Here is a 21,860-nt window from a genome sequence, read left to right as displayed (position 1 = left end):
ACTAAATAAAATAAAATTACGATAGTTGCAAATAAGAAAAAATGATGGGAATCGAGTGCACAATCGAATGACTCGCATTATCCCATCACATCCCGAAAACCCCATCCCCACACAGCAACAGTTTAACAATGCCGACATTGAATTCCCATGGCAACTGAGCGAATTCCGCCGTTGTTGTTTATTTTGGATACAAATTGCAGCCACAGCCAGCCACCGACAACACAAACTTTAAATCAAATTCAAAAAGTGTGCTGAAAAGTGAGCCAAATCCGAACAACAGCCTTGTGAAAATGTGTCAGTTTGTAAAGTCATTTTTTTACACATAAATTCGGCAAGCGGCAAGACCTATCCGAGATTTATAGAATATATTTTATTGATACGCAAAAACGAGACAAATCCGTAGAATAGTGAGCAATGCCCACAATCCCGAAGCGCGACCACAAGCCCAATGGCGGCAGCAAGGGCTCCGGCATGGACTTCCTCAGCACCGGAATCAAAGGCACCGAGGTCACCGAGATGCAGCTCAAGTGGCAGGACACCCCCTGTCCCGCGCCGCCGTGCAAGCAGGCCTTCTGGTGGGCCAGCCAGCCCAAGCCGATCAAAATCAAAGGTTGCCCCAAGTGAGTAGCAAACCGTCCACACCCAAGGGATTAAAGAGATACCCCTTAATGCCTTTTTCGTGGAGTATGTTGTTTTTAGGGTTTGTAGGATAACTACCTATATTAGACTATACTTGTGAGGAATTAAAAACTACCCTATTTGTATCGCGAAAAAAATGACCATTTTCATAAATTAATTAAAAGAAAACTACCAAAATTTTTGAATCATTCATTTTATTTTCTAAAAATACACAGTTTAAATAGAGTATACTATTATACTCTATTCTAGTGGGCTTCTATAAGCCCACAAATTTTTTGGCAGAATCGGTTTTGTAGTTTTTGAGAAATCTTGGTCACCGACTTTCAAAACACTGCTTCCAGAAAAACGAGTTTTAAGTTTTAACTTACCCTTCGAGGCTGTATATCTTATTCCATTTTTGAAATACCATCTTGAAATTTTACAGACATATTTCTAGGAACCTAAGCTTTGAAAAGACTGAAAAAAAATCGAATTTTTGAAAGTTTAACTAGGGTTGCCCCCTTAAGTAGGAATTAATCCGTGTATTATAAAAACCTTACTTATAAGAAACTAAACAATGCCATATTTAAAATTTATATATACAACTTTATTAAGATTTCTAAACTGTCAGTGAGAAATAATTTGTTTACCTTTAATTTTCGAATCTCAATCGCCATAATTTGATTTGATTTCACACTTGCTGCTTGGGGTGTCCTGCATGCCTCCCCTTTTGGGGTCAATGGAATCCAGGGAAAAAAACGAAAGTCATAAATTGCGTAAATAAATTATTAAACGCCGCCCGTGCTCGGCCGATGGTCAATACAATGGCCCAACCAAAGGACACGCGAACTTGCTACCATTTTGAACGGAAACCTTCGTGTCCCGACCGGCAAACAATGGTTTGGGGGACAAAGGACTCAGTGCTTAAAACTAGCAACTGACGCACTATCGTAAAAATATACATATCCTTCTACAGATAATGACGGGGACAGGACTTGGGTCGGATTAAGGTCAAATTGGGGATATAAAGATGATCCAAGGAGTTGATAGGAACTATAATATCTAAGGCTTTAATAGATATTTCTTAATTCTAATTAAGGTCGTTCAAGGAATATTTATTGGGTGAAAATTAAGGATATTAGCCACATATGTTATTAGGGATTAGGGAAATGGTAACGCCATACAAACTAATAATATCAAATTATACCAACATTTCGTCAAATCACATGATCAGAACATATTAATGGAGGTAAACTTTCGATGAGTAGGAAACCACACATCCACTCCCCTATTCTCCAATGGAGGTGTTGAGCTTTGGAGGTGCTCTCCCCCACCCAACAAAGCCATTAAGTCACAATCATGCATCTCCATCTGATCCCTGACCTTTCTTCCGCCGCCTTTTCTTCGAGGAGCTCTTTCGGGTGCCAAGAAATCCACTTAATTATGCTGTTGAATTCCACTTATCAGCCAGGCCGAGCAGTTGACCTTGGCCATTGACATTAGCCGGAGGAGTTCTAAGTAATAGGTCCACCCGCCGCCCACCTCCGACTTCAATGTCAGCCAGCGAAATGCGTGAAGTCATCTCCAGCAAAGTGACAGGAAATGTGGACACCATCGTGGGAAATTCAAGGTCCTTTGGGTGGCAGGTGGCAGGTAGCAGGTAGCAGGAACTTTAATTGGAAATGGCCCCACCTGGGTGGCAAGTTCTTATGCAAAGTACAATTCCAGGCAACTTGGATTTGGCATGCCAGCGCTGCCCGCCTGTTAACAGTCCGCATTATTATTGCAACACCATTACTTACTTGCCCCAAACACAAGAACTAAAAATACGAAGAGGCACTGAAAGAAATTTACTAGAAAGAGATTTTTTTAGAGTGCTAGTTTTAGGCTTAAGTATGAAATATGTATATATTTTATTAGAAAAGTGTTTGTGGTTCTTCATATATTTTTTTCAATTCAAAAATTAGAGTACGAATTTTTCAAATTTTTATTCCAAAAAGAATAAAAGTTGAATAGAAGCTAAGGTCATAAACTGAAATTCAAAGAATCAGGCCTTTTTTCGGAGTACATAAACCGAATGCTGACCACGGGCCGAGGCAGAGTCGAAGCCAGGTCCGAAGGCGAGTCCTTTTAGTCCTTTGGTCATTTGGCGTTCGCCACTCGAACGGTGCGGTACGTGTTCCGCGGTGAAATTCAAAATAGAAGCAACACCTCCACGCCGGTGGAGGGGAAACAAAAACGAACAAAACTAGAAAAAATTATTGATTAACTTTTTCGGTGTGCGGTGGGTGAGAGAGCGTGTGGTGGCTATTTATAATGAACGAGGTGACCGGTGGCCGGGCGCAGGGATAACCGAGGACGACGCGGAGACCATGCCAGAGACGAAGCAGGAGCAGCAACAGCACCCAGCACTTTCACATCCTGATCAAGATCCTGTCCACTCTACCGACAATAGACCGGAGCGCTCGCAGAACTTCTCCTTCGCCAGCAGCTATCCCTACGCACCAGGAAGGATCTCCAACTCCAACTCTATCGGCAACTCTTATTCGAACTCCAACTCCAACTCTTTCAACGTCCAGCGCTATCAGAGTCCCTACAATTTCCAGCACGTGGTGACGAACGCTTTCTCGGTGCTGCGTCATCATCCTTCGGAGGAGCAGGAGCTGGACTCGTTCCCCAATCGACCCCAGCAGGCCATCGTGCGTCCCATACGCCGCCAGGAAGTCGCCAAGGACAGCGGGAATGATCATGTAGAGCCCAGCCGGGATCCGGCACGACTGCACTTCTCCCGCAGCACCCAGGAGGTGCGCAGCTTCGCCGATGAGCTGAGCCAGAAGCTGCGCTTTTTGGCGCCGGAGGAGAACTACGGCGGAGGCGGAGGAAGCAACTACAGCTCAAGTTCCGGAGCCTGGATGGACTCCGCGATGGCGCAACGGCCGCGATTCGAGACGACGGTGCCGCAGGGCATTTTCCTGCCCCCACCGCACGAGCTCCAAATGATTCCCGCCACTATGTTGAGGAGGCATGTCTACGCCTACTCCTCCTATCCCATGATCCTGCAGAGCTACTACGGCAAGGAGCAGCCTGTAGCGGGCGATGCCAAGGAGCACAAGGTGGCCGCCACCCGTTTGAACGGGGTGCGTGCCACGGCGGCCTTAGCTGCCGGCGCAGCTGCGGCAGCGGCCTCCAAGTCCTCCAACGACTCCCAATCCCTCGCCGGCGGCCTACACATCACCAAGGCGCAGTTCCAACAACAACTGCAGCAGCGTCGGGCCACCAACAACAACAGCAGTGCCGAGAAAAGGTAATAAAAAGGCCAACCCCCAGGAGGGGCCGGGGAGCGAGTGCGAAATAAGGGGTGACAGGGCCACCCCGACCCGACCCGACTGACCACGGCAAAGTGGGCCAAAATGTATTACCATAAATTCAAATGAGAAGTGTAGCGCCGGACAGGAGTGGAAATGAAACCAGTTCCAAGCGCCCCTCGCGCCTCACAACCTTTATCGATTGACACTTTACAGATCAATTAGAAAATGCGAAATATCCTTAATTGCCAGATCCTTTGAAGCTCTAATTATTTTTAAAAAATTATTTATTTCAAAAACAGCTATAATTATTCCCTGTACTGGAGGATATGTCTATCAAGGTTCTGTCCAAGATCTAAATTAAATAGCTCCACTTTTTAGAAGCCCCCACATTCCTGTCCCGTCCATTATTGATTGGCCAACAAATCCAACAAATCAATTAGATGGAAATACCCCTTTCCAATACCATTCAGACATTCGGACATTCGATTTTAAATTCCCTGAACGGCTTGATTAATTTATTTAGCGCATTCTCGAATGGGAAACTCGTTGCCTTGCATAAAGGAACATGCGAGCGGCGAGGACAAAACGGACCCAAACATGTCGTGCTAGTGGGGAATATCCCATATTCCCAGACCGGGCTTAAATAATTTAAATCAAGATTTCGTAAACAACAACAATGGGGAGAAACGGCGAAAAATAGTGCCACAAATGGGGAGGAATTAAGTTCAATTACCACACCAAAGGGGCCATCAGGACACCTATGATGGATACGGTGCCTCCCATAAATGGAAGCTATTCTGGTAAATGGGCTCCCTCCCAAAGAGGAAAACACTTTTTTACTATTGAAGAATAATATGAAATATCATTCAACGGCGAAATTAGAAGGCCGTAAAGAAGCCATTTCCCTAGATTTCGCTACAGGCCGGCGGAGGGAGGCCGGCGTGTCCTGTGAGTAATAGAAGTTGGCAGACCTGACCAGAGACTCCTCCTTCCAAGTGATTGCTTTGGACTGCAGACCCAGACCCAGAGAACCGCTGTTAGACATTCGCGAACAACTTCAATGTGACTTCCTGTTTGTGGGCCAAAAGTAGCTGAAAATTTGCATAGGTCACGAGTTCAGGTGCCAAGTTCTTCTAGTGCAATGTCTGGCAATGTTAGGTCCTCCACATATGTACTACACATACTCTTCCCTCCATGTATGTAGTGTTTTCTTCCCTCTATGTACAAATTAGCAAGTCATAAATTACTCAGCCGCGGCGGAATGGACTCGCTTTAAAGCTTTAACTCGGAGCTCGCCGCATTCGCATTTGACCCAAAAGTGTAGTGAACTTTGGGGAAATTGATTCGAATCGGAGATGACTTGACAAGCGGATTGCGAGGGCGTTGAGAAATGCACAAATTTGATGGTTATCGCCTTGCAAGTGCAACAGATTTGGGTCTACCAAGAAAACAAAGGAGCACTGAGAGAGCAGCTATCTTGAAGACATACCAACCAAACAGTACTAGATATTTAAGAACTATAACATAAAACTATAACATAAACTTAAACCAAAAATAGAAAACTATTTTTATAATGTTTTCTTCTTATTAGATACGAAATTTGGAAGAATCAGTCTTTTAAAAAATTTGGATTTTAAAAAAAGGTCTGAGAAATCAAGGCCTCTTCCAACGAAACAATACTTATTTTTTGTTGATATTTAAGAACGTAATATAAAACTGTAACATAAACTTAAACTAAACATGAAACAATATTTTTTATCATGTTTTTTTTCTTAGGAGATCTAAAATTTGAAAGAATCAGTATTTTTAAACATCTAGTTTTCTAAAAAAGCACTGAGAAATCAGCTTACTAGCTAGTAGCTTATATATATCTAGTACTATGTATTTAAGAACTATAACATAAACTTCAACTAAATATAACAAATTATGTTTCATCATGCTTTTTTTTTATTAGATACAACATTTGATAAAATCAGTATTTTCAAAAATTTTGTTTTCTAAAAAAGCTCAGAGAAATCAGCTATCTTCAAGACTTACCAACCAAACAGTACTGGATATTTAAGAACTTAACATAAAACAATAACATAAACTTAAACTAAACATAGAAAATTATGTTTCACAATGTATAGATACAAAATCAGATAGAACCAGTGATAGAATCAGGCATTTCACAAATGGTGTTTTCTACTAAAAGTATTTAAAATTATTCCCTTAACATTTCTCTTTGTGTGGATTTTTATGAACTGGGTCGAGGTTCACTAATTGATGGCTCTCACCTGCCATCCCTGTGCTCCTTTTCTCCTTCGCAGACCCATCGTGCCTCCGCCGGAGCCATACAAAAACGTTATGTACGACCGCCGCGTCATAAAGGGCAGCAACTTTGGTAACTCCTCCCTGGTGGTAAGTACTCCAAGCTGGATCCACTGCCAGCCCTGACCCGGCTTGAACTAATCCACTTTGCACTCTGCCGCCAGACGGATGTGGATCCATTCGACAAGGCCGCCGAGTTGAGGCGCCGCAATATGCTGCGCAAACGGACAGTGCAGTGCCGCAACCAGAGAAACGTCCTGGGCACACCTCCGCCAGTCAAGGGCCGAAAGCACGAGAACATTCAGACGGAGAAGTACCTCGAAAAGCTAGTGCAGCGTCCGCCCGAGTTCAACGTGGACACGCAGACAGATTTATTCCTGGAGAAGCCGCCGACGCCGCCGTTCGTTCCCGCCAAGGTGGGTGTGGATGCGAGCACCGAGATCGGCGACGGCGAGCTCTTCCACTTCGATGCCGAGGCGCAGCCCATTATTGATGTCCTGGTTGATGCGTGCATCGAACAGAGCATGCTGGAGGTGGCTCACGAGATGGAGCTGTCCAGCCTGAGGCGCAAACAGGAAGAGTAAGTAATATTTGTCCTGCAAGGATGTGTTTAAAGGGTTTTGAAAATATGAATCTTGTTTAATGGATCACTTACGTATCGATTTTAATTAATTTACCAATTATTTCACAGATTCCTGGCCCAACGGGAGGCGGAGTTGGCCGAATTGCGCCGCTTGGAGGCCGAGGAAATGCGCCTGCAGGCCGAGAAGGAGCGCCGCCTGCGCCAAGATGCCATTGCCAAGGAGCTGGACGAGGAGATGCAGAAGAGCGTGACGGCGGCCAAGTTGCTCCAGGGACACATTGCCAGCCTGGTGCCGGAAGTACTCGAAAACATAGAGCCAGCCAGCGATGCCGTCAAGAAGGAGCAGCTGATGAAGAGCATCTGTCCTTGGCTATCAGCCGAAGTGGCCGAGGAAGTTGGCCACATTGTCGATTCAAGGGAGATCCTTACGGCCATCATCCAGGAGATCATCAAGCAGCGCGCCGAGATCTACGCCGGCTACCGGGATGAGTCAGAGCCGTCCAGTAGGTCCAAGGATATCTGCGAGGAGGAGGGCTGCATGATCGACGAACTTGAGGCATGTCCTTGCGAATCAGTGACGGAGGAGTGCCCCGAATCGCCGCCTACGCCCCCGCATCTGTAGGCAGCCTACCGAATCGATGATTATGTTCCAGTTTAGTTGACAATTCGAGGCCCCTCTCAGAGGCTCTCCCCTACACGTAAACACATCCTCACACATCTCTCCCTGAACACCCAAACACACACACACACACAATTAATTGCGCGTAATGCCGCTATAAAATCGCAGCATCGAGGATAATGCGCCCGCAACTTTGTTTTTGTGTTTGGCGATTTGCAGAGAGCCTCGAGTTTATCGGCCGGCGAGCGCCAAACACAACTGCACTGCGGCGGATTGGCAGAAAGGATTGAAATGGAATGGCATATTGTAAACTGGATATTGTTAAAGGTTTTTGTGTTACCGAAAATTCAACGAATAAAGCTCGAGTAACCAGATTTGAAATAACGTCGTTTTATTGGCTGTGTGGGTAAACGCATTTCGAAATTAAATATCTGTCGGTTATACAATATCTAATCCTTGAGTTTTAAACATGAGAATCCTTGTTAAAATTTAAATTTTTTTTCTGTAAAATAAATTTCTAATGAACGTTGATCCCAAGTTTATTGTTTTCGAATTTTTTAAATTTGCGAAAAAGCAAAATAATTATTTTTTACGTTATTTTAATTTAAATTTTTGAAAATTATTTTTGAAATCAAGTTTTTTAAAAAAAGCTATTTCTAATACAAAAATAATGCGTAACACAACACTGAATCTCGATAACCGCTTATCGTCGATTGGTCCGTGACGTCACAAAACAATTGTTTTTCCCCAACTAAATGAATCACCAGACAAAATTTCATTGTTTTCATTAGAGAATCGGCTGCCCAGCTAGGTTAATTAACTCGCTAAAATGTTCTCCAGCGGCCCCAACTACAATAAACTGAAGACAAATCTTCGATTGTCTCTGAATCGCCTAAAATTGCTCGAAAAGAAGAAGGCGGAGCTGACGCAGAAGTCCCGGAAAGAAATCGCAGATTATCTGTCTGCGGGAAAAATCGAAAGAGCAAGAATCCGAGTGGAACACATTATCAGGTATGTGAACGTGTTTTAGTTATGCTATTTAGCTAAGCATCTACGTTATCCCAGGGAGGACTACTTGGTGGAGGCCATGGAAATGGTGGAGATGTACTGCGACTTGTTGCTGGCCAGATTCGGGCTCATCACCCAAATGAAGGAACTGGACGTAGGCATAGCGGAGCCCGTGGCCAGTCTGGTGTGGGTCTGTCCTCGACTGCAGAGCGATATAGCGGAGCTGAAGATCATCTCTGACATTTTTGTGGCCAAGTACGGACCGCAGTTCGGAGAGAACAATCGCAACGCTACTGGAGAGCATCATGTGTCCGAGAAGCTGATGCACAAGCTAACGCTGCAGGCGCCACCGAAGCTGCTGGTGGAGAACTACCTTATTGCCATTGCCAAGAACTACAACATCGAGTACGAGCCCGATCCACAGGTGATGCAGGAGGAAGATCCCAATCTGCCGCACTTGATCGATCTGTCGGATAGGAACAACCTCAGTGGAGGAGGAGGAGGTGGGGCCGCCCCGCCCCAAATGGGCTTTATCGGTTATCCGTCGGTGCCCCCACTGCCCAGCATGCCGATACCACCAACCAATAAGCCCTTCAATTACCCATCATTCGGTGGGGGTGCTGGAGGTGGAGGTGGTGCCGCTTGCGCTGCACCACCACAAGCGCCGCCACCATTTGCCTACAATATTCCGCCCAACCAGCCGCCGAATCTAAACGTGCTACCGGCGAAATGTGCCGAGGAAAAGGATCTGAACACCAACTTTATCAATGTAAATATCCAGAACACTACGCTTAATGCCAGTGGCTTGTACAGATGCAGTCAGAAAGTCACTTAGCTTCTAAGATATTAGATTTGAAAGTGCAATAACACAAGACTCTGACTGCTGCTATATTAAGCCCTTTTCTAATATTGATGTATAGTTAAGTTTTCGCATGTATTTTGTGCATGATTTTTGGGCTGTTACAGCACGAATTGAACATTACGGATGGCTCCGGCAGCCCGGATGAGAACATATTGGTAGGTTATCTCTGTGTAGAACTCTCCTAATACTAAACTAACTCGCTTATCGTTCTGCAACATCCACTAAACAAACGAATACGGCTTTTGGGCTCGCTTCTTCGCCTATGTATGTTATTCTTTCAATCTGTGTGACGTCAATGGCCCACTGTGCGTGTAAGTCCAGTCATCCAAGTGATTCATAGTTAGCTGCCCACTCCTCCGCATTCCTGTTATCATTGTGAACTTGTTGATGTAGCTATTTAATTATTGATGGCAATTTATTATTTTCAACTGCATTTTATTCTTTTAATTTTGCTTGACAGCGCCCCAAACCCGAAAATGATCCGCCGCCGCGTTACACCTCGATTAATCCCGCAAATCTGCAGGTCAGGATCCGGGATATTAACCCAATCCAGCAATCCAATCTAAAGCACCCGAAACCTCAATGCCAATCACTTTTTCTGATATTTCGTTAATCTGACAAAATTCACTTGTTAATTTCAATTTATTAGTTAATGCTAATCAGAAAAAAATTGGTCCATAAGATAATTTATATGTGAATCAAATTAATTTCTCTTTTTCCCCCAATTTAGAATGCCAACAAACCGAAACCTCAACCACGATCCAAGCTACCACCGGGTAATCCCACTCCGCCCAGTGCTCCGCCAGCGCTTGATTTCCCATCGCTGCCCAACGTACCCAACGACTTGCCCGATTTGCCGGACATACCGCCCACAGGACCAGCCAAAAAGGACGATGACGACGAGATCGACTTCGATGAGCTATCGCGGCGCTTTGAGAACCTCAAGAAGCGGAAGTAAAGCTGGGCAGCAGATTTATATTTTGTAATTTTTCAGTATATATTGTTATAATCTCGGTCCTGTTCTATTTGAATAATCCTGTAATCTGGTAGAATAAGTAAACAATTTGTTCAGCCCTTGAATTTAAACTGCTTGTTTAAATTATTTTCTTTATGTTTCACATAAATATAAACAAATGTACACAGAAAACAATTGCCATCAAAACGGAAGTATTTCTAAAAGAGTTCTTCGCTCTCCACGACCTCCTTGAGTTCGAGCAGCTCCAACAGACCCTTTCCCTTGGTTTCGTTCCTGACCAGCTCGTCTATGACGCGGTATTGGCCAGGATCTATCAGCAGGGTCAGGTGAAGCGTGGACTCCTCCCATTCCTCGTGCTCCACCGCGTTGGCAAGCTTCACCACTGATTCTTTCAGTTTACCGCCACCCTCTTTACCCGCAAAGCTGACTCTGAGCTTCATTCGGGATCTTTCAATCGGGAGGTGCTCTCGCAGCATCTTGATGGCTTCCAGGGTGTTTTGCTTCGTGTTCTTGTTCATCTTCACGGAGAAATGTGCATCCTTCAGGGATTTCTCGATAATGGAAGCCGGGTAAGGACGTCTGGTTTCAGGATTGACACACAGAGCAGCCACGCTGTTAACGATGCTGTTCAGCTGCGAGTCCAGGACACTTTGGCGTTCTTTCTCCGAAACCTGCAGCTCCCCCTTGCTCAGGATCTCTTTGCAAATCTCAGTCTCATCCGTTTTGTTAAAGGCCTTCTGTAATTCATCCTTCTTGGCTGCCTGACCTTTGGAGACATTTGTAAACACCGTATGCGTCTGCAGGACCTCATCTATATCCTTTTCGCTAAACAAATGCGCAATTGGAGAATAGTTTTGAATTTTACAGAAGCACGTGCTGAATAATTCTCAGGTTTACCTGTTGTTTCGCCACGAAAGGACCTTGTTTTTGTAACAGGCTATCTCGAAACGCTTTCCTCCTTTTTTCAGTCGCACTATAGCGACGTTTGTGAGGCGAATTTGATTTGTAGGCGTAAATATTTTGGACATTGTTGTGAAAATAACAAATACGGAATTAGTGGTGGGAAGTCAAAAAATAGGCACATCCGATAAGAGTTTTCGATTAACAAAAACAAACTAACTTTATTTTAAAATTCATACAGATTTAGAAGCAGCAGAGTATTTAAAAAAAATTTAAAACACTAAAGACGCTTTTATTAAATATTTAATTGTTTATTATCTATCGCTCAGACTATCGATTTTGTACCAGCCCTTATCCCACTGTTGTTGTTGGCTCTTCTTCTTCCCCCAATTCGGAAGAGCGCGCTGCTAACAACAAAACACCCAGTGACCATACCCGCGATATCAATTATCAAAAAAATTCGATATTCCCAAACTTTTACCTTAAAACTTCACCATGTCGCCAAAAATCAAGTTCATCAAAAGAATGGAGAGTTATTCGCGAAAATTAATGGAATGTAGTGCAACTCCAGTGGTCTGCTCGAATAGAGGTCCCTTTATTCAGGCTACATGCCAAACAGAGGGACCACTAAACATTAGACGAAGAAGACGGCGCAAGGCACACTTCGATAAACTAGCGCCACAAGACGGAACGCAGCAAAATGTTTGTAAACAGCTGACGTGGGTGTCTGCCGCGAGGGGGCGCTCGCGCATCATTGTTGGCATTGCCAGTCGCGAGTGGTGGAAATGCTGCCCTGCAAACGCCATATTTAATTCTGCCTGTTTTAATAAAACGCGAAGAAAGTCGGAATTTTCACGCAAATACCATGCTCAATTGCGTTTAAAGTGTGTTCAAAGGAACTGTTTTATAATGTTTTAACTTTTGAAGGAATTCGAAACGATTGAGCTAAAGGAGCGGCTCCCACGCAGTTGCGTTTTTGGAAAGTCCGGAGGTGTGTGTGTGTGTCCGCAAATAGCCAAAAAATGAGGCACAAGAAATGCCTCGTAATTGTATAATAAATTGCACCTTAAATTAGGGAACCATGTGAGAAACTAGAATGTAGGACATCTGCATCTCTCTGCAGTTGAATATGTTTTGGATTTTGGTTAGAAGCTACTTTTTTTGAGGTCGGGAAAGTGTCGGGAAGCAAAGGTGGCCTAACAATGGTGTCCGTGTATCTTTTTATGAATTTGCTTAAAAATTTGTGTTAAAAATATATCTTGCAGATATTCGTGTACCCGAAATGCAATGCCACTTGTTAAAGATTGTTTGTTTTTTAGGTTTAAGAGATATTTTTGTTAATTACTTTCACAATTCCTATACATCTGGGTGTCTGGGAAGAAATTAAAGCTAAAAAAATGTGCCATTTTAAAGTGGATTTTAATATTAACTATATATTTTTATTACTTTTTAGGTAGCGAGAAATGGAGCAGTATATTGTTCCCATCGAAGAGCCCGTCTACTCGGATCTGCAGGTAGTGCAAGTGCCCCAAGACGAGGTGGGGGTGAGTAGTATCAGCCTACCTTCACAATAGAATCCATATTTTATTGATTTTGTTCTCTTACTTCGATATATTTTAGTCGCTGGTCCTACAGGATGACCAGCAATTGGTGTTCAATGATCAGCAGCAAGTGGTGTACCAAACAGCAGCTCCGGCGCAATACCAACCGGCCCAGGCCCCTCCTGCGCCGACATACCACATCATAGGAGGCGACGATGTGGCCCAGCAGCAGCAACACCAACAACAGCAGCAGCAGCAACAACAGCAACAGCAGCAGCAGCAACAACAAGTCGTGATGCACCACCAGCAGCACCAAGTGCAGCAGGTCCATTACCAGCAACAGCAGGATCCGCAACAGCAGCAGCAGCAGCAGCAACAACTGCACCTGGAGCAACAGCAACAGCAGTACGTTCAGCACCAGCAGCAGCCGCCCGCCCTCCAGCACACGCAGCAGATTTATTACACTTCTGAGCAAGTGCTGCAATCGAACGCGATTGTTCAGCACATGCAGCAGCAGCAGCAGCAGAAGAAACAGCAGCAAGTGCTGCAGCAGCAACAGCAGCAGCAGTACCAGCAGCACGCGCCCTCCTACCAGGTTCAGGCCAGTCCGCAGCCTCCCCAGTTGCTGCAGAGCCCCCAGCAGCAGCACCAGCAAACGCAGCAGACGCAAACGCTGCAGCTGCAAACATCGCCCAGCCAGCCGCAACAGCAGCCGCAGCAGCACCAGCAGATCGTCTACCGCATGACCACCACGCCCCAGCAGCAGCGGCCCATCAGTGTAAGTATCAAATCGAAGTTGGCCATGAGTTTCTGACACTAAAATTGAAATTTTTTTCAACATTTAGATGCTAAACAACACACACGTGATTGTCCAACAGCAGCCAGTTCTGATCCAGGCTCCGCAGCACCAGGAGCTGATTATGCGCCAGGCCACCGCCATCCATCCGTATAACAACCGAGTCGTGTACGCCACCTCCCCGCAACAGCAGCAACAACAGCACGTCCTGCAGCAACACGTTCAGCAGCAGCAGGTGCAGCAGCAGCAAGTCCAGCAGCAGCAGCAGCAGATGCAACTGCAGGCCACGGCGCAGACAGCTCACCTAGTCCAAACCCGCGTGGTGCCGCAGCAAACCCAGAACGTTGTCTACCAGCAGTTGCAAGTTCAGAAAGTGCCTCAACAACAACCCCAGCAACAGGCGCAGGGCCCGCAACAGCAGCAGCAGCCGCAGCTGGTCACGCAGCAGCAACCCCAACTCGTGGCCACTTCGGTCGCTGGAGGAGGAACGCAGTTAGTTCGCGCTTCGTTCAGAGCGAAGTCTCCGCGAGGAGGAGCGGTTCTGACCAGGCCAGGGACTTTAATCACCACCAGGCCCACTCTGACGCCCACGGCTATCGTGAGACAAGTGCGGCCGAGAGGAGGAGGAGCAGGAGCAGTGGCAGGAGGCATCGTCCGGGGAATGCGACCGACCGGCGTGAGACCCAGGGCTCAGTTTGTGGTGGCGCAGGCCAGCGGAGCCGAGGGCCAGACTATGCAGATTGTGACACAGGCCCCCATGAAGCAGATCACCATCAGCACGAACGTCGGACAGGCGCAGCAACAGCAGCTGCAGCAGCAGCCGCGGCACATCTACCGGACGCACATGGTCGCCGATGGAGGGCAGCAGCAGCAGCAGCAGCAGCAACACATGCTGATGATGCGACAGTCCCCGATTCGGTACAGAGCTCCGGTCTCCCTGACCTCAGCAGTGCCCGCCCCCGTTCCAACTCCAGCGGCCTCCACCAATGCTCCGCCCCAGCCATCTGGGAGCATTGGGATGGATTTGGAGGAGAGGATCCAGGCGGCCGTGCTGAAGAAGGAACAGCAAAAGCCACCGCCCCCCATACAACCAGTCGCTCCCATCCAGATGCAACCCATGCAGATTGGATCGGGCACCACCCTGACCACGTTTTATCCTGGAAACACTGCTTCCCAGGAGGAGGATCAGCAGCAGCAGCAGCAACAGCAACAGCAGGTGGTGCAGAACACCAGCCAAGTGGTGCGCTCCGCCAGCGGGCCCAGCATGACCTTGGCCGAGTTTAAGAAGCGGACAACACTGACAGCCTCCCCAGCACCGGTGGCCGGATCGAGTCCGGGACTGTCGCCGTTGCGGCCATCGTCTGCTGGAACCCTAATACGTCCTGCGTCCAAGCTGACGCAATCTCCACTGCCACTCGGAACGAGGATCATGCAACCTCAACGAGCAGTTCCAGCACCCGTTCCCGCCCCCGTTCCGCAGCCATCCGGCACCCAACAAGGTGCCGGCTCCGGCTCCGGCTCCTCCGTGCAGCAAACTTCGCACAACAACTACGAAATACACTCGCAGCACGTCCTCAACAACCGAGCTGGCCAGGCCATAGCCGATCGGGACAGGAACAGTGCCAAAATGCTGGTCATCCTGGCCAGCGGCGAACAACGACTGATAACCTTTACTTTACCGAGGGAGTCCTGCACCGTGCAGGATCTGCTCGAGCAAGTCGGCGTGCCCTTCGACAATACCACCACCATCCAGTGCGTGGAGCACCGGGGTGCTAATGTGGACTTCGTGGTCACAGTGGGATTCTCTGTGAACGAATCGGCGAGTGAGCTGATTTCCCGGGCTGAGGAGAGCCTGCAGATGAACCGCCAGCCGGAAAGTAACCCCCAATCCGGCGGAGCTTCCAACAACTCCACGAGTGTCTCGCCATCCTTCGCCCAGGCGAATGCAGCCGCCGAGCAGGCGAAACGCGAGGCAGCCAGTTCCTCTGCCGGCAACCAACCCAGCACCCCAGCAGCTGCCACGGCTGGAACCAATGCGTCCGGTCCCACGGCAAGCAGGAAGCTCATTGACGGATTTCTGGCCGTCTGCCAGCAGTGCGGCTTCACTGGAATGGATCATGCCCGCTGTGATCGCTGCAAGCGCGTCTTCTCGGAGCCCCCGAAACGAAAATCCTACATCCTCAAGTCGAGTGCCGCCTCCTCGCCAGCCTCCTCGACCTCCAGCGAGCCGGTCACGACGGTGTCAGCTGTGGTGGTGGAAAAGAAGAGGGAAATGGTGGCGGCGGCCCGTTTCAACAAACAGTTGGCCGGAGTCACCTACGGCACGGGAGTTGGTGTGGGACCCCGTGGCAGAGGGTCGCTAACCTTGCGCGGAGGGAGATCCCGGGGAGGCAGACGTGTGGCCGAAGTAGATCCCGTCGTGCTTCTGAGCAGCGAGGATGAGGCCGATGCCGACGAAGGAAGGGCTGACTCTGGAAATGTAAATATTCTTGTTTTATTTATATTTGTAGATTTTTTATGATATACCTTGTCTCTTCTCAGGTGCCATCCAACAATTCCAAAATAAACTCCAACGGCACTCTGCACCAAATGTCCACTTCTTTCGCCTGTGAACCAACTCTCCCCGAAATCGATGAGGAACCTCTGTACAAAGGTAAGAACTTTGCTTGTTTATATGTTTCAGTTAAAGGATGGGAACTATATTTATTTATAATCTATTGTAAGAATACCACCTATTACTTATAAGAATATGTGATATCGGTACGAATACTTGCTGGGAAGTAGTTCTTCAGTTACCTGTTTATTACATAGTTATCGGACAAAATCTTGGGCTATAGTTGAATAAGGAAATAGAATTAGAAAATAGGAAAGAATCTGTTCTGTGCTAGAGCTTAACTGCTGAGGTTATTCGGAAAGAAGCCTTTAAAAGTCAAGCAAGAAAGAGCTAAGCAGTGCAGATACCCATTTTTATTTAATAATCGATTAAAATCGATTTATTTAAAATAAAGAGAGATCCCTTATTTTTTCTCATTGCTGATTGATGCTCACCACTCTTAGCCTTGTGGCGAAAAAATTCTTTTAGTAGTTTTTGAAGAAAACTAAACTTTAAGAATATCAGAAAAAATCCAAATAGGCCTTGCTTTTTCGAAGTCATTTACTGTTCAAATTCCTGTCAGCCAAAATAATCGATAATTTCGGTTTGGGAATCGAGTTATTCCCAGCTCTAATGCAACGCAGTCCTTCCATGCTGGCAGTGCCTTGCAACGATAACTATCGGAACTATCGAAGGGCGCTTCTGATTCAAGGCAGTTACAATTCAAGGCGAAAAAATTCTTATAGTAGTTTTTAAGGAAAACTAAACTATAGGAATATCAGAGATAATCAAAATTGGCCTTGCTTTTATGAAGTAATTTACTTTACAAACAAATTCCTGTCGGCCCATACACAGATTCTCTCAAAAACGGTGTTGAAATCTCCACTAACAAAATAATCGATAAATTCGATTTGGGAATCGAGCTATTCCCAGCTCTAATGAAACGCAGTCCTTTCATGCTGGCAGTGCCTTGCAACGATAACTATCGGGTCTATCGAAGGGCGCTTCTGAGTCAAGGCAGTTGATTTTCTACGCCTGGCACTAAAAAGCTGCAACTCGTGAAAGTTTTCTAAGGAAGCACCTTAACTGCTTACTATCCTTGCGGTGCGGCGTTCCAGGAAGAGCATCAACAACGGCCACCTCAACAAGTAAACACTAGTCAAGTTGCGCGTTCATTTTACATCTGAAACACCTCTCCAGCACCAAGTCCAGAGCTTTCGCCCAGAACTAAAATGGCACCGAAATTGCCGAAACGCTCATACACTCCTCTGCTGCGCGGAAGACAGGTCCAGGGGCAGCAATTAGCAGCAGCCCTCGATGAACCGGCCCAACCGTCACCAAACTCGGGCTTGCTGCAGATTTCGCACAACAACTATGAAGTTCAGTCGCAGCTGCTGGTCAGAAACCGACCAACTTTTCCCGAACGCGACAGGAGCACTGCTACCATGCTGATCATCCTGTCCAACGGCGGCCAGCGACAGGTGAACTTTCCCCTACCAAGGGAGTCCTGCACCGTGCACGATCTCCTCGTCCGATTTGGCGTGCGCTTCAACCGCAACACCACCATTATTCAGTGCGTGGACCACAACAGAGATGGCATCGACTTCGTGGTGAGAGTGGGATTCTCGGTGAGCAGACTGCTCAGCCAGCAGGTGGCCGCTGCTGGAGAACCACCTCACCACTCGCCAGTGGAGCAAATCTCGACGAACAACTATGCCGTTCACTCGCATCACATACGCACCCACCGAACTCGGCGGGCCATAGCCGAGGGCAATGGAAACCTGGCCAAGATGTTGGTCCTCCAGGCCAGTGGCGAGAAGCGACTGATAACTTTCACTTTGCCGCGGGTGACTTGCACCGTGAAGGATCTCCTCGAGCGGGTCGGAGTGCCCTTCGACAGCACCACCACCCTTAAGTGTGTGGAGCACCGGGACCCCAATGTGGACTTTGTGGTTGGAGTGGGATTCCCAGGAAACGAGTCGGCCAGACAACTGAGATCCCGGGCCAATGAGAGTCTTGCGGCGATCGACTATTCTTCTATGACCTTAGATCCCGAGCTATAAGAGCACAGCTCGGTTATCGGAGGATTTTATGCAGAAGGATTTGGAGGAAACCTATTTATGGAGAAAATATCAGTTTTTTAAATTTCAAAAAGTAATGGGATGCATGGATATTTAATTTTGTCGTTTCTAATACTGATATTTAATTCGGTATAAATTGTAACCGCTTTTTTTTGTTCCCCAAACAAATACAAACATACATACACAAATAAGTATTGTTATTTGAGATTTATTTAGGTTTGTGATTTACGAACGGGTGGTAACTCTAATGCATAGGAATGTTGTCTTTGCTGGCAATGCCGTCTCGCGACAGGTACGCTTTATTTCCTACAGAGGGCGCTTCTGGAACCACGCCATTTTTGTGGCTGGCAAAAAAAAAGTAGGAAGAAGGAGAAGCACAAAGCGAATGCGTGAAAACACATCGTTGTGTAAAATAATTTTAATATTTTCGCGGATTTGACTCGAAATAGCTTAATTTAATTAGTTTTTAACGGAAAATTTTTGCGACGACCGGTTTACACGCCGGCACCAGCATGAACAACGAAGGTAAAAGGGCGAAAGAGCCAGACGGGGGAAAAAAATGTGACGGACAGCCACGAGGAAAATAGAAAAAAGAGAAATGCGAAAAATGCCATTTATTAATATCCGTTTTGTGTGTGTTTTTCTCGATTGTGATGCAGATTTTACTCGCGGCGATGTTCTTGATCTGTCCGACGTGCAGGAGGCGGAGAAGTTCTCGACGTCCTTGATCTGCTGCTCCGTGCGTCTGGTGCCCTACCGCTTCGATGTGACCGAGCCGGTAAGAGTTTTCAGCCTCCGCCGCAGTAATCGTGTGTATAATAGGACTTTTTCGCCGACAGATCTACTTCACCGCCAAGGGCATCCGAATCTCCGGCATTGTGCAGGACAAGGAGAACGACAAGGACGAGAAGTTCACGCTCAACATATACAAGCACGAGGTAATCAAGGTAATCGCACACTTCGGAAATGTGGACAAGGCGCAGCCGCTGGTCACGCTCTACTTGTTGAAAACCTGCGCTCAGTACGTCAAGTCCCAGCTGCATCTGCCCGACGATCCCCCGCATGAACGTAAGTGAATTTTTGTTAAAAAAAAATTATAATTTTGTAATAAATATATATTTTATTTATATTTGCAGCCACTCCCTTTAAGTCACACAGCTCGGTGCACACGCGGCGCTTGATCCTGCTCTTCGACAGCATATCCCTTTCGGCCCGCGAGACCATCAAGTCCATGTTCAGCTGCCTGGACGAGATTTCAGCCACGGACGCGGCCGAGATCCTCGAGCGAATAGCCGACTCGGATCGCAAGGCGCTGGACAAGAGCACGCAGCCCACCTCGCGACAGCTGAGAGCCGACGAGCAGGTCAATCTGCTGATGTATCCACCGAAGGGAACCGGCAGCTTGTGCATTCGCATGGAGGACTATGTGTGCCTCACAAAGGAGTCGTACCTCAACGACATCATCATCGACTTCTACCTACTGTGGCTGCGCAACAATCTGATCCCAGAGGCCCAGCGCGAGAGGACGCACATCTTCAGCACCTTCTTCTACAAGAGATTGACGACGCTGACCCGCCCGGCTGACATGAAGCAGACGGCGGCCCAGAAGCGCCACGCCAGGGTGCAGAAGTGGACGAAGCTGGTGGACATTTTCGACAAGGACTTCATAATAGTGCCCATCAACGAGCAGTCCCACTGGTTCCTAGCCATCATATGCTTCCCCAACCTCAAGGGCCCTGTTACCTACGATACCAACCAGCCCGTGGAACCGCAGCAGCTGAAGAGGCCGCGCGGGAAGAAGGTTTCCCTGCAGATTGGAAACACGACCATAACCCCGCTCTCGAAGAGGGACGGAGGTGCGCTGCCGGCCTCCCTCACGGCCGATAATATTTGCAGGATAGCGGACGACGAGAGCGAAAGGGACGAGGCGGAGGGCGATGACAGCGACATGGCCTCGGACGACAGCGAGAACTCGAATTCGGCCAAGGAACCGGCAGCCAGTGCTGCCAATACTCCCACCAGCACACCAACTGCGACTTCCCAGCCCGCATCCAGCGGGCCAGCGAGGGCAGGAAAACAGGATGACGTGCCTGCTGTCAAGCAGCCACTCATCCTGATATTCGACTCGCTGGCCGGTGCCTCCAGGAGCCGGGTGGTAGCCACTCTGCGAGATTATCTCACCTGCGAGTACCGCGTGAAGAAGCCGGATGCGCAGGCGCACGTCTTCAACAAGGACAACATGCCGGGTCACTGCGTGAAGGTGCCGCAGCAAAACAACTTCACCGACTGCGGGCTGTACCTCCTGCAGTACGTGGAGCACTTCTTCAGTGACCCCATCCGAGACTACAGGCTGCCCATCAAGCAGCTGACCAACTGGTTTGACTTCCTTACGGTGACGAAGAAGCGCGAGGACATTGCCAATCTCATCCAGCAGCTGATGGACGAGGGCGACAAGCAGCAACAGCAGCGACGCATCCTGCCCGTCATCGAGTTTCCCACTCTCAATGGGCAGCTGGTGGAGTATCCGGAGGATACCGAAAGTGCCGAGTTTGAGGAGGAGGAGGGCCATGACGACGAGGATCCGGGGAGTGAGCTGGTAAGTCCACCAAGGGAGCTTCCATAATTTCAGTTCTAACAATTCCTTCTTCTCACTTAGCACGACGAGAACAACGCCATTACTGAGATGGAGGTAGATCCCGTGAACGAGGAGCCGATGCCAGAGGCCAAAACAACCACAACGATGTCCGTGACCACGACGACATCGGGAAAGCGGTTCGTGCTTAAACGGCGTCTGCAGAACGGATCCTTGTCCAGTCCCAGCAACGGCAATGGCAACGGGGACTCCAGCAACGGCGGAAACACCATCATTCCCCAGTTGGTGGCCACGGGAACGAACTCCACGCCGGGCACCGCCACTCACCTAGGTCCCCGGGGTCCGAGCGGCAGTCTGAAGATCCGGAAGATCGAACCATAACATGAAGCGACTACTCTCTTCAGGAGAGAACATCCCGATCATAAGCCCTACCTGCCCGCGCTCATACAGCTGCCACAGTTGCGGCGCCCTTTGTAAATAGACACCTCATCGGTCATTTTATTGAGTACATATTAATTCCAATTGTTTCATAAACGAGAAGGAGGAGGAGGCGGAATGACACCACTTGATGAGAACACTAAAATATAACAAGAAGACTACATTCATTTGTATGCAATACAATACAAATAAACACTTTTATAATAATTGCTAGAGAAGTTAACATATTTTTGAACGTTTGATTGCATTGCGAGTGTTTACAATGCCATTATAATTTATATTCTGCTTAAATTAAAAATAAAAATTATTTTTTAAAAATTATTTCAAAAAATGCGTATGTTTTGGGTTTTGGGTTTTTTTTTTATTAAAAAAAGGGATAACTTCCACACGAATAATTTAATTTGGATGTGTATATGGGGCGGTTTTTCTAATGCACCACCGCAGTTAATTTTTTTCGAGAGTAAAGTCCGCCCTGTCTACCCAAACCAGTTTCTCATGTCCCACCATGTAGGCTAGAATCGTCATGTAGATGGACCTACATGGTGGGACTCCCAGAGGCAAACCGGTACAAATTGATTGCGTTTTTAATACAATCACATTAGGAGATGATGTTGAAAAAGTTAATCTTCAAAAA

General features: G+C 47.3%; 5 protein-coding genes across 14 annotated transcripts; 4 read left to right on the top strand and 1 right to left on the bottom strand.

Annotated features, from left to right (window-relative positions):
- The first annotated feature begins 286 nt into the window (after window positions 1-286).
- LOC6493753 (radial spoke head protein 3 homolog B) lies at window positions 287-7,819 on the top strand. 2 transcript variants are annotated; one of them, XM_001958339.4, is made up of 4 exons: window positions 287-620; window positions 6,236-6,326; window positions 6,401-6,816; window positions 6,928-7,819. In XM_001958339.4, the coding sequence occupies exons 1-4, from the start codon at window positions 415-417 to the stop codon at window positions 7,439-7,441; spliced, it is 1,227 nt and encodes a 408-aa protein (XP_001958375.1). In that variant the 5' UTR covers window positions 287-414; the 3' UTR covers window positions 7,442-7,819. The 2 variants fall into 2 exon arrangements, with proteins under 2 accessions (XP_001958375.1, XP_032310083.1); XM_032454192.2 differs by lacking the exon at window positions 287-620 and adding an exon at window positions 2,889-3,922.
- A 326-nt stretch (window positions 7,820-8,145) lies between these two features.
- Window positions 8,146-10,394, top strand: LOC6493754 (IST1 homolog). 6 transcript variants are annotated; one of them, XR_001408941.3, is made up of 5 exons: window positions 8,147-8,449; window positions 8,504-9,215; window positions 9,413-9,463; window positions 9,630-9,697; window positions 9,769-9,831. XR_001408941.3 is itself a non-coding variant. In XM_001958340.4 (5 exons), exons 1-5 carry the CDS (start codon window positions 8,268-8,270, stop codon window positions 10,264-10,266), a joined length of 1,236 nt encoding a protein of 411 aa, XP_001958376.1. In that variant the 5' UTR covers window positions 8,148-8,267; the 3' UTR covers window positions 10,267-10,394. The 6 variants fall into 6 exon arrangements, 5 of the variants coding, with proteins under 5 accessions (XP_014764530.1, XP_001958376.1, XP_014764529.1 ...); XM_001958340.4 differs by lacking the exon at window positions 9,630-9,697 and adding an exon at window positions 10,039-10,394 and having other exon boundaries at window positions 8,148-8,449; XM_014909044.3 differs by lacking the exons at window positions 9,630-9,697; window positions 9,769-9,831 and adding an exon at window positions 9,832-10,394 and having other exon boundaries at window positions 8,146-8,449.
- Window positions 10,376-11,370, bottom strand: LOC6506189 (ribosome maturation protein SBDS). Its single transcript, XM_001958341.4, has 2 exons — window positions 11,182-11,370; window positions 10,376-11,109 (listed from the first exon to the last, which is right to left on the bottom strand). The coding sequence occupies exons 1-2, from the start codon at window positions 11,310-11,312 to the stop codon at window positions 10,482-10,484; spliced, it is 759 nt and encodes a 252-aa protein (XP_001958377.1). The 5' UTR covers window positions 11,313-11,370; the 3' UTR covers window positions 10,376-10,481.
- Window positions 11,371-11,549: 179 nt separating this feature from the next.
- On the top strand, window positions 11,550-21,473 carry LOC6493755 (sentrin-specific protease 6). 4 transcript variants are annotated; one of them, XM_032454717.2, is made up of 9 exons: window positions 11,550-12,175; window positions 12,638-12,698; window positions 12,805-13,503; window positions 13,571-16,000; window positions 16,063-16,174; window positions 18,855-18,973; window positions 19,035-19,263; window positions 19,332-20,791; window positions 20,852-21,473. In XM_032454717.2, exons 2-9 carry the CDS (start codon window positions 12,648-12,650, stop codon window positions 21,167-21,169), a joined length of 5,418 nt encoding a protein of 1,805 aa, XP_032310608.1. In that variant the 5' UTR covers window positions 11,550-12,175; window positions 12,638-12,647; the 3' UTR covers window positions 21,170-21,473. The 4 variants fall into 4 exon arrangements, with proteins under 4 accessions (XP_032310608.1, XP_032310607.1, XP_001958378.1 ...); XM_032454716.2 differs by having other exon boundaries at window positions 12,638-12,722; XM_001958342.4 differs by having other exon boundaries at window positions 12,638-12,728.
- Window positions 16,630-18,386, top strand: LOC26514721. Its single transcript, XM_014910171.3, has 2 exons — window positions 16,630-17,262; window positions 17,315-18,386. The coding sequence occupies exon 2, from the start codon at window positions 17,347-17,349 to the stop codon at window positions 18,175-18,177; it is 831 nt and encodes a 276-aa protein (XP_014765657.1). The 5' UTR covers window positions 16,630-17,262; window positions 17,315-17,346; the 3' UTR covers window positions 18,178-18,386.
- Window positions 21,474-21,860: the final 387 nt, after the last annotated feature.

The sequence above is a fragment of the Drosophila ananassae genome, chromosome 2R (assembly GCF_017639315.1).
Source record: "Drosophila ananassae strain 14024-0371.13 chromosome 2R, ASM1763931v2, whole genome shotgun sequence".
Taxonomy (NCBI): domain Eukaryota; kingdom Metazoa; phylum Arthropoda; class Insecta; order Diptera; family Drosophilidae; genus Drosophila; species Drosophila ananassae.
This window is presented reverse-complemented; position numbering and strand designations above follow the sequence as displayed.

What these genes read in the sequence shown, in the direction of transcription:
- LOC6493753 (XM_032454192.2), top strand. Translation starts at nt 2,991, where the DNA reads ATGCCAGAGACGAAGCAGGAGCAGCAACAGCACCCAGCACTTTCACAT. An exon ending in AACAGCAGTGCCGAGAAAAG is followed by an intron (nt 3,923 to 6,235) that starts GTAATAAAAAGG and finishes TCTCCTTCGCAG; the next exon opens with ACCCATCGTGCCTCCGCCGG. An exon ending in TTGGTAACTCCTCCCTGGTG is followed by an intron (nt 6,327 to 6,400) that starts GTAAGTACTCCA and finishes CTCTGCCGCCAG; the next exon opens with ACGGATGTGGATCCATTCGA.
- LOC6493754 (XM_001958340.4), top strand. Translation starts at nt 8,268, where the DNA reads ATGTTCTCCAGCGGCCCCAACTACAATAAACTGAAGACAAATCTTCGA. An exon ending in CGAGTGGAACACATTATCAG is followed by an intron (nt 8,450 to 8,503) that starts GTATGTGAACGT and finishes ACGTTATCCCAG; the next exon opens with GGAGGACTACTTGGTGGAGG. An exon ending in TGAACACCAACTTTATCAAT is followed by an intron (nt 9,216 to 9,412) that starts GTAAATATCCAG and finishes GGGCTGTTACAG; the next exon opens with CACGAATTGAACATTACGGA.
- LOC6506189 (XM_001958341.4), bottom strand. Translation starts at nt 11,312, where the DNA reads ATGTCCAAAATATTTACGCCTACAAATCAAATTCGCCTCACAAACGTC. An exon ending in CTTTCGTGGCGAAACAACAG is followed by an intron (nt 11,110 to 11,181) that starts GTAAACCTGAGA and finishes GCATTTGTTTAG; the next exon opens with CGAAAAGGATATAGATGAGG.
- LOC6493755 (XM_001958342.4), top strand. Translation starts at nt 12,648, where the DNA reads ATGGAGCAGTATATTGTTCCCATCGAAGAGCCCGTCTACTCGGATCTG. An exon ending in TGCCCCAAGACGAGGTGGGG is followed by an intron (nt 12,729 to 12,804) that starts GTGAGTAGTATC and finishes GATATATTTTAG; the next exon opens with TCGCTGGTCCTACAGGATGA. An exon ending in TGAGGAACCTCTGTACAAAG is followed by an intron (nt 16,175 to 18,854) that starts GTAAGAACTTTG and finishes ATTGTGATGCAG; the next exon opens with ATTTTACTCGCGGCGATGTT.
- LOC26514721 (XM_014910171.3), top strand. Translation starts at nt 17,347, where the DNA reads ATGGCACCGAAATTGCCGAAACGCTCATACACTCCTCTGCTGCGCGGA.